Source organism: Prosopis cineraria, unplaced genomic scaffold, assembly GCF_029017545.1.
Source record: "Prosopis cineraria cultivar Desert tree isolate PC_DT_omini unplaced genomic scaffold, ASM2901754v1 PC8, whole genome shotgun sequence".
In the NCBI taxonomy this organism is placed as follows: domain Eukaryota; kingdom Viridiplantae; phylum Streptophyta; class Magnoliopsida; order Fabales; family Fabaceae; genus Prosopis; species Prosopis cineraria.
In genome coordinates this window covers 33,627,829-33,638,019 of record NW_026555339.1, presented here as the reverse complement: position 1 = coordinate 33,638,019, position 10,191 = coordinate 33,627,829, and the positions used below count along the sequence as shown (strand labels likewise).

The 10,191-nt window shown below is 31.1% G+C and overlaps 1 protein-coding gene across 1 annotated transcript; it reads left to right on the top strand.

Annotated features, from left to right (window-relative positions):
* Positions 1-8,208: 8,208 nt before the first annotated feature.
* LOC129317550 (F-box protein At3g07870) lies at positions 8,209-9,423 on the top strand. Its single transcript, XM_054961862.1, has one exon. It carries the CDS (start codon positions 8,209-8,211, stop codon positions 9,421-9,423), a length of 1,215 nt encoding a protein of 404 aa, XP_054817837.1.
* Positions 9,424-10,191: the final 768 nt, after the last annotated feature.

Genomic DNA, 10,191 nt, shown 5'->3' with positions numbered 1-10,191 from the left:
ATAATTTACCCTTAATTAGTAGTTAATTTTCCAAATTAGAATGTCAAGATGTTACACTTTCATTGGGTTTGGTTTATGAATGATTACACACATCTTACATGACTGCACAAAGTCTTAACAAGATTGAAATGGTTCCAAATTAAATACCTCTTTCTCTCTTTTCTTACATGATTGGACTCACTAAAATGTTAAGAATGATGCAAGAAACTTGAGCAATAGAAGAATCCCTTGAAATAGACCTTTTCTGCATTCATATTTAAACATCTAGAAAGAAATATGAAAAAGCCATATATTCCAAAGAAGACACTCTTGTCAGAGACATCATATTCACTTGCACCCAAGGCATAATCAATAACATTAATCTTCAATTAAGGCTCAATGATATGTCTTTAAATCAAGATAAATCTCTTGCTAAAAGGTCACCACCCGATCCTAGATGTGTCAAACTTAACATTGATGGATTAGTTAATAGCAATTGAGCTACTTCTTTTAGTGGCCTCATTGGAGATAGTTAAGGACATTGGCTAAAGGGCTTTTCTAAATACCTTAGTTATTATCCAAATACCGCTACTAAGCTTTTTGGTATTCTCAAAAGGGTTAACTCTGTTGGAAGGGAAAGTTCACCCAAGTCAACATCTGCTCTAACTACCTTAAAGCTCTTACACTTGTCCAACACGATTTCAAACCTAATCATCCCTTCTCTGGAACTATCAAGAAGATTAGGGACTTTTTCATGCAAGATCAGATAACTACTTTAGACCATGTATTTAGATAAGTTAATAAATATGCAGAGTAGCTTGTTTATCAAGCTTCTAGTGATAACCTTGATATAAGATTTTTGATGGTCCATCTATATGGTGTAGAAATCTTATATATTTTGACATGACTTAATTTCTTTTCCCTGCATTGTTTTTCCATGGGCTTGTATTTTTTTAAAATAGCTAGGTTTCATAGTATCAAGATTGTACTTTTGAATAATGTGAAACTTCACACTTGTATTCCCAGGTTAAGTTTATCTATTAGAAAGCAATAATACAATTGAATATGCTTCTTATTGTTAATGACTTGATTCACATCACAGGATCCAACTAAGGAAGAAGAAATTATATTAAAGTCTTGCATTATCACTATGACCATGATGGATTCTTAAGATTGTTTCTATTATTAAAATTAGTATTTGTGTTATAAAAAAGGGAGAGTGATAAAGAGGTTCAAAAGGATCAATTAATTCAAGTTAGGTTTCAAGTGCCAAAATTTAAGAATTTATAACTCAATTTTTTAATTTTGCAACTCCGTTATGATGAATTTGTAACTTATATTCTAAATTTTAATAGGGAAAATAATTTTCTTTTATTCTTCAATCATGTTAAAATTTGAAAAACAAATTATAAATTCATCACAATGCAGTTGCAAAATTAAGAGATTGAATTACAAATTTTTGGAGTTTGGCACTTTTGACTTAACTTGAATTAATTGATTCTTTTGGAACCTCTTTGTCATTCTCCCTATAAAAAATTATCCTATCTATATGATTATAAACTTGTAATTGTATCAAGTTTTTTTATGAGAATAATGTATGGAATTTGATTTTCTTGTAAATTTAAATTATATTTATTTAAATAATTGAATCATATCTATATATATATAGTATCTTTTATAGCTTTCTTTCTTTCTTTCTTTTTTGGGAGATACGAGTAGTATCAGTTATGGGTCTTCAATCTTAAGGTATTGTAGATGAAGAATACTACAAACCCATTTCAATGAGACAACTCAGCCCAAATTAAGCCTCCTTTAAGAATTGAAGTGAACTTTTGGGAGCCCAAGTCTCTTCAAATGAAACTCATTTCAATTATACTTTCCTTCAATTTTAAATTTCGCTTCTATATATTAGTGGATTTTATTACAAAAGAAAAAAATGCATGTTAGTAGATTTGCTGGGTAGCCATAAAATAGGGAAAAAAAACTTATATATATATATATATACTCCCTCCATTAAAAAATGTAAAGTATTTTTTGAGGAGTTAGATGTTCAAAAATGTAAGGCATTTTTAGTCTTTTGAAGTGTAATTATTGCCTTTTTTTCCAAAAGTGCCTCTATTGATAGTGACTTTATATTTATTATATAGTGTTTAATAGGAGTAAATATGGAAAAATAGGGTTAGTTTGAAAGTAGGTAACTACTTTATTAGGGGTGAGATTCAGTTAAAAATACCTTATATTTTTAAACAGATGGAGTATATAAAGTACTTGCTTTTAATTTAACCAAGGTGAATTGTAACACTTGCCTTGAGTGTTATCCAAAAATCACATAATTCAAACAAACTAAGTGTGGTTAAGGAGTTGATCCTCTAACCAACTTAAGAAATAAATCATTTAAAACCTTAAAAATAATTATAGGTTCTACCTATAGCGCACGGAAGCAAGTTAGACGAAAATAGAATAAAAAGATGCTGTCATGACAGTAATTTATTGCTGTCATGACAGCCCTCCTGGGCCAACTTTCAGGAGGCAGTGTTCCGTCATTTGACCTCCGATTGAAGTGATTTTAAAGCTCACACGTTACATTCAAAGGGTACTATAAGTGTACCAAATTTCAAAAAGATCCAACGGTCGGATTAAAAATTAAACATGTTAAAAGATTGACTATTTTTGCTGTCATGACAGCTAAAAAGCTGTTATGACAGCACTTCCGGACCAACTTTCGGAGTGCACCATTTCATCATCTGACCTCCGATCGGAGTGATTCCAAAGCCCACATGTCACTTTTAAAGAATACTATTAGCATACTAAATTTTGAAAAGATCTAACGGACGGATTGAATTTTGTGCATGTTACAAAATCAACACTGTAGCTGTTATGACAGCAATTTAATGCTGTCATGACAGCACCTCCAGACCAAATTCCGGAGTGCGTCGTTTCTCCGTCCGATATCTGATCGACATGATTCCAAAGCCCACACGAAGCTTATAAAAGGTTTTACTTGTGACCCAAATTTTAGAGAAATCCAACGGTCGGATTAAGATTTGGACACCCGGATGCAAAAGTGCAGCTTTTTGGTAAAAACCATTTTCAAAATTGTCCAAATCCCATCCTAATGGTCACAAACCTGTGGAAACACTTTGGACACGTCAAATAAGATTAAAAACACTTGATAGAACATTCAAATGATGAAAAACCCCCATACATCAAAATTTGATCACCTGGGTGCCATTTCCTAAAATGGACCCTAAACCCCCAAAATGCACAAATCATACAAGAGTGGTCACAAATCAATCCAAATACCATGTATTTATATAAATACATATGCTAAACATTTTCACTTGGCTCAAAGCTCCTTGTGGGGCCCACGCACCCACTCTCTCTATCCAAGCTGTATGTTTTCCCATAGCACACCATTTGCAATGCAACCACTTTGCATTTGCTTATAAAATCACATATATATCAAAATAAAGATCTGCTTGTAATAGAAACTTGGTCTACTAAGTAAATCCATCAAAACCACACACCATAACCAAGTTTCCTAGCCACAAGTCTGCAAACAGACAAAAATTCATACACAAGCACACAATCCACACATATTCACACACACACACATAATCATATCCTACTGGCACCCTAATCTTAAATACATTACAATATATTTGCTCAAAAGAAAGGGGTTGCAGTTCTTTACAAATCACAAGCAAACCCCTAGCTTTGCTCTTTTCCCCGTCCACCACTGGATCCTTCGCCTGGACCTAGAATATTGAAAAGAAAGGGGTGAGACAACCACAGTCTCAGTAACAGTGAAATCTATATTGATTATTACAAAGTAAGCTATAATTAAATAAATGAATAATAAATTCAACATAGTATATAATTTAGCCATTTAAAATGCATGAATGCATGACCTAGGCCGATATGGCCTTTCATGACCAACAGAATGCCCCCTGGCACTCTTTAACTCGCAGGTAAACCTTATACCTACTTGTACCTCCACAGGCACAAAACATAATCTAAGGCATGATCTAATCCACCGAACCGCCTATGCCCCTTCGACGTGAATCCTGAGCAGTCAAAGCTAACTCCCTCCCAGAGCCAGCCCGACTTACTCTCCATGTGAGGGCTACCTTGGCCTAGGCACTCAACCTCACACTTCATATGTCGGATTCCCTCCCCCACTGAGAGGTGTCGAACACTCAATACACTAACCACTTTAGTGCACTGAGCCCACAATACGTAAGACAACACTGAGTACTGACAGTGTGCCATAGAATATCAAAAATCCACACCTTCTCATTGGTGAACTCCCACCGAGATCATGCCTTTTACTCTTGTCTACCTTTCCTGAGTATTGACCATTCAACACTCTAAAGTAGTATAATATTTATAAATCTCATTTCCATAAAAACATTGTTATTAAACAATTAGAAAACATATTTGCACTATAATCAAAGTAGTACCCCATAACCCCTTATAAAGCACATTTAATCTTTTAAAACATGTAATGCATGATAACTAGTAATATTTATTCAAAAATAGCTAAAACAAAGTAATAAGAAATATAAATTCCCCTGTTACCTCAACCCTTTGGTACTAAAAGGGTTTCCCTTGTACAAAATAGGGCTCGGCTTGTTCCTTACTTCTCAATAAGTTCCACCAACAATTTTCTACAACATATAGATCCACATCACTTATCATGACAAATAGTATTAATGAAGACTATAACTTATACCACACAACTTAGGTCAATGAGTCATAATCCACCCTAATGGTCCATATATTAAACCAACCATTCACATAGTATCACTTAACCACCAAAACCATTTATTAGCCATCACTAGGCTAATTTTCAATTTATATAATTTTTTTAATCAATTAAAAACCTTTACTTAGTGCCACCAACTTTCACCATTAGCCCTTATAATGAAAACCAAACCTTAATTTAAATCTTATTGGGCTCAAATAGCAAAATTATAACTAAATCAATAGGCTTAAACCATTGAGGAGCAAAAACCCAATTTCTCAAGGTTTATTTTGTGCCCAAAACACCTCTTTTCATCCAATTATTCACTCAAAAAAACATTAAATTATTCACTCAAAACATTAAATCACTATATAGAAACTCAAAACATGCTCCCTAGAATCCAAAGAAACAAAAGCTTACAAGAATAAAGCCTTTGGGATCAAAATCCAAAAATTTCCTCTTCCAAAAATTGAAGAAAATCAAGAGAAAGAGAAGAGGATTGAAGTAGGGAGTTTACCTATCGTGTAGCCGAGCTCGCAATGGTCGCAAAGACTCCTAGATCCAAGCCTAACTCCCTCCCTTTCTCTTCTCTTCTTCCTCTCTCTCTCTCTCCCGTTTGTGCGTTTGCTTCCTTTCTCATTTTCTCTGCGTTTCTGCATCAGTTTGCTCCTTAAAATGCTGGTCAAAAACTTTGGGGAAAATTACAAGAAAGGGCCCAACATTTTTTATTATTGCACAAAAGCCCGGGTCAACTTTGGTAATTTTTCCCATAGTTAAAAATCAAATAAAACCAAACTTTTGCTTAGTAAAATTCGAACTCTGGGCCTCTATTAAATTATTCTAAATTTTAATTTAATTATAGATATTTTATTTTATTTTATTTTATTTTTTTTAAATAAATTTGAGTCTTAAAATTTTTAGGATGTTACATGAATTTTTTATATATTATTTATTATGCAATGATCTCTTAACATATTAAAAATCATATATTTTTATTTAATTAGACAAAAAATATGTTAAATATATAATGTTAAGTATTTAAATCTTGTCAAATGAATATTTAGGCAAGTTTTTATATTTTAATAATTTTTAATAAAAACTAACTTTTATATTACAATTTCCTTTTTGTTCTTTAATTATATAATTGTTATTGTTGATGTAACTATTTAAATATTTTCTTGATATTTTAAGAATAAATAAGCAAATTGTCCTCTAAGCTTTATGTCCAGTAGTATCATGGACCCTAAATTTATTTATTGTATAAATTATTTCGTCAACTTTTGAAAATGGTGTAAGAAGTTAATTTTGACTATTACTTGACTAAAAAGTGATAGAAAAAGACCTGAAAAATAATAAGAAATGACCAAATTTAATCATTTCCTATAATTTTGGATCCTTGTTAAAATTTTGGATCTTATTGTAATTTTTGGCCAATTTCTATAATTTTTTAAGTCATTTTCTATCATTTTATAGTTAACTAATTATCAAAATTAAATTTTATTAATGCCAGTAGCCAGATCACACCGTTTTCAAAAGTTATGAGAATAATTTGTATAATAAATATATTTAGAATCTATGGTGCTATTAGATATAAAGTTTGGAGTTAGTTTATTTATTTATACATATTTCAAACTATATAATTCATACAGTAAAATACAATGATCTTCCTCTCATTTTGCCAAAATTACATAACACTTCCTTGTATTTTCAAAACATACACTTTAATCCAAGAACTAATAGTATTAGGAATATTCTATTAAAAGTTTTAAAATACTTAATTTTTTATTTGTAATTAGGTTGAAAATTTTAAAATTATTATTTATTGTCTACTCCCTACTAATTTTAGGAAAATTAAATGATTATTTTGATATTTAAATAAATAACTTAAAATTTTGTGTTAAAATTTTAAAAAATTTAAAAATAAATATAAGTATATTGAGCAATTTATTATATTAATTTTTTTCAAATTCGTGTTTTAAATATTATTTTGGTCAACTTATATATTTAAATTTTAGAAAATATAAAAAAATTAATATGTTTATATAACTAAAAATTTAAAATATAAATAAAAAATAAAAATATATACATCAAATCTTTGTTAATTTGAATGATTCATTTATAGTTTGAAAAATAGTATTTTAGTCTAATGACATAATAGTTAATTAACAGTTGAGAGAGGATGAAAATAAAACACTAAAGAGAGAATAGATGTTTGTATTTTATAACTATTTATATAAGAGGAGTTCATATTGATGAAAGAACATGAATAGATCAAAGAAATAATATATTTAACAAAATATTCATAAAATCATGATGGTAGAGCTACATTAAACATTATTTAATAGGAAAAATAATAATAAAATCTCTTTAAAATATATAAATAATAATTTGATCCCTCAAAATGTCATAATTACTCAGAAGTTTTTAAGAACTTTTCTGTCATTAATAAATTTATATAGATTATCAAAATTGCCTTTGTTGAAAATAAATTATTTACAATTTTTGTTTAAATATTTACAACCTTTTTTCTTATATTCGTAATAATGCAACATCAAATCACAACTTTATATGTTAAATTTCTTATTTGCTATTGCATTATTGCGAATATAAGAAAAAAGTTGTGAATATTTAAATAAAACTTGTAAATCATTTATTTTCTACAAGAGCAATTTAGTAATTTATATAAACTAATTAATGACAAAAAAGTCTTTAGGACTTTTGGGAAATTATAACATTTTGAAGGACTATATTATCATTTATATATTTCAAATGAATTTGTTGTCATTTTCCCTATTTAATACTTGTGGAAAAAATGACTATATAATACTAAAAATTTAGAAAAAATATCAATTAAGAACCATTAGAAAAAATTTATATTAATTAAGGATTATTTGTTGTTAAAATCAGAATGAATATTTATTAGTGCAAGTTAGTATTTTATCAATAAGTATATATTCAAATTTTAACAACTAATTCTAAATTAATAATAATTTATTTAGGCTTTTTTAGTTTGGATTTTGACAATAATTATTTTTTGATTGATATAAATTTCTTTTAATGATTCATCATTGTTATTTTTTTAAAATTTTATTATATAATTAAATTACAAATAAAGATAAAAGTTATAGTACATTTCCAAAAACAGGAACAGAAATCTTTTTTTATTTTTGGGTAATTAATAAAGAAATCATTAACTTTGCAGTTTTTTATGATATGATTTTCAAACGTGAGAGGAACTTTCCTCCACACTTTCCTGAAATACAAGAAACAGAGTCAAAAAGCAAATCCAAACTCATTGGCCAAAAGAGCCCAAAAAAACAACAAAAAAGCAAATCCAAATTCTCTTCCACAAAATCCGATACTCGATTCGTAGTTTGTCTTAGTCAAAGAAATTTCTTCCTTGTTTCCATCTCCATTTTGATTCCCTTGATCAATTTACCATCCTGTCTTCCAAATCTCCAATGCTTTCTCCATCCTCATCCATGGATTTCGACTCTACAGAACAGAGCAGAAGCAAGAGAACCAAGCTTGAAGAACACGCACCACCACTCGATTTTCTCACGAGACTCCCTCGCGAGCTCGTCTTAGAGATCTTTTCAAAGCTACCCGTTTCGTCTTTGGTCAATTTCATGTACGTTTGCCGATCATGGCGATCGTTGGCACAAGACCCTTCTATTGCTCCTCATCTCTCTAGCATCACCAAGACCAACCAGTGCTTAATCTTTCACTGTGATACTCCGATTCGCAGTCAAGTATGCTTCGCAGATTTCAATTCTTCTCCAGGTAACATCCAAAAGGTCACTACTCTCCTTCCAATTTTCACTTCTTCGATGCCTGAGTTTGATGTAGTAGCATCATGGGATGGCGTGTTGTGCTTGTTCGATTCCTTGATCGGTGACAAACTCTATCTGTATAACCCTTTCACTAATTTCTTCGCACGGTTGCCTCAACCTGTGAGACACCCAAATCGAGAGGTTGTGATTGGATTCGGATTCGTTCAGAAAACTCAGGAATTCAAAGTTGTTCAAATTATAAATACAAACCCTTCCAAAGATTCTCCAAAACAAAAAGTACCGCCAAGTTCGAAGACTCTGATTCTTAGTCTGGGAAGCTCAAAGTGGAGAGATATAGGGGAAGTGGGGTATCATTTTGTTCAGTGTTCTTCACAGATTATTGTTAACGGGAGACTCCATTGGGTGACTCAGCCAAGGAATCGTTGTAGTGCTCTTGTATCATTTGATCTCACAAACGAGGTATTCGAACTTGTTCAAAAGCCTTGTAGTGAAGCCTTGAAGAAATATGAATACCATTTGCTTGTCATAAAGGGTTGTCTTTCTGCAGCATTTTATTGCAGACAAGGAAGATTAGAGATATGGGTAATGAAAAATTATGGGGTCAAGGAATCTTGGACCAAGGAATTCAGCATTCGAAAACATGTTCCTAACGGGTTAACAGAGAATGAATTGGATTGTTGGGGCATGAAATTCATGAAGACAATGTCGAGAGCTAGAGGGGTTAGAGCTGTGTGTGTTCTAAACAACGGTGAGATTTTGTTGGAGTATAAAGGGAAGGCTTTGGCCACTTATGATCCCACCAAGAGAAAATTTAAGGATTTACAAATCCAAGGGATACCCAAGTGGTTTCAAGTGGTTCATGCGGGCAGCTTCAATTGGATTGATACACTCCCTTCATCATAATGGATCTGAGAATCATTTTTTTCATTGTAAAAAGTTGGTGAGTTAGATCCTGGGAGCTCACCAAGGTTTGGTTATTCTTCTAAGCTCAATGAGGGCTTACAGAGGCACTTTCAAATCACTTATCCATAAGATTGTCACATTGACATTAGGATTTGATCTCACAATCTTATGAGTTATGGGTCAAAATACTTGCCAATTAAATCAATTTTTCTTTGTTGATTTTAGAATCATGTAAGTTGATTTGTCCATATAGATGCTGGAATTACAACAAAGAAGAAGCTCTTCAATTGGTGACATGGAAAATATTATATTTTAGGGTATTTTTCTTGTTTTTAATTTTGCAGTGAAGCTGAAGGCATTGGACTATGTCTTGATTTATACACCTCTGGGTAGGAACTAAGTTCTTGTAATTCATTTTGTCACGATTTCTTAATATTATACTAGATTTTCTTCCTATTCTATTTCTCAGCTGCTTTATTATGTCTTGTTTATGTTTACTTTTGTTGCAATACTTTCATTTTTCTTTTTTATCCTTGTGATTTTTCACATTGATCATCCGAATCACTTGAACTCCATTTTTTTAGTAATGAATTGATGATTGAATTGGGTGATAATGATGGCAAAGGCATCGCTAAAATATTCCTAAAGAAACAAGGCATCTTGAGAACGCCCTTGAATGGAATCACTTCCTCTCTTAAAGTCTTATCCTCTTACACTCCATAATTCTTCATGAATAGTGAACCATAACTCCATAGTAATGCCATTTGC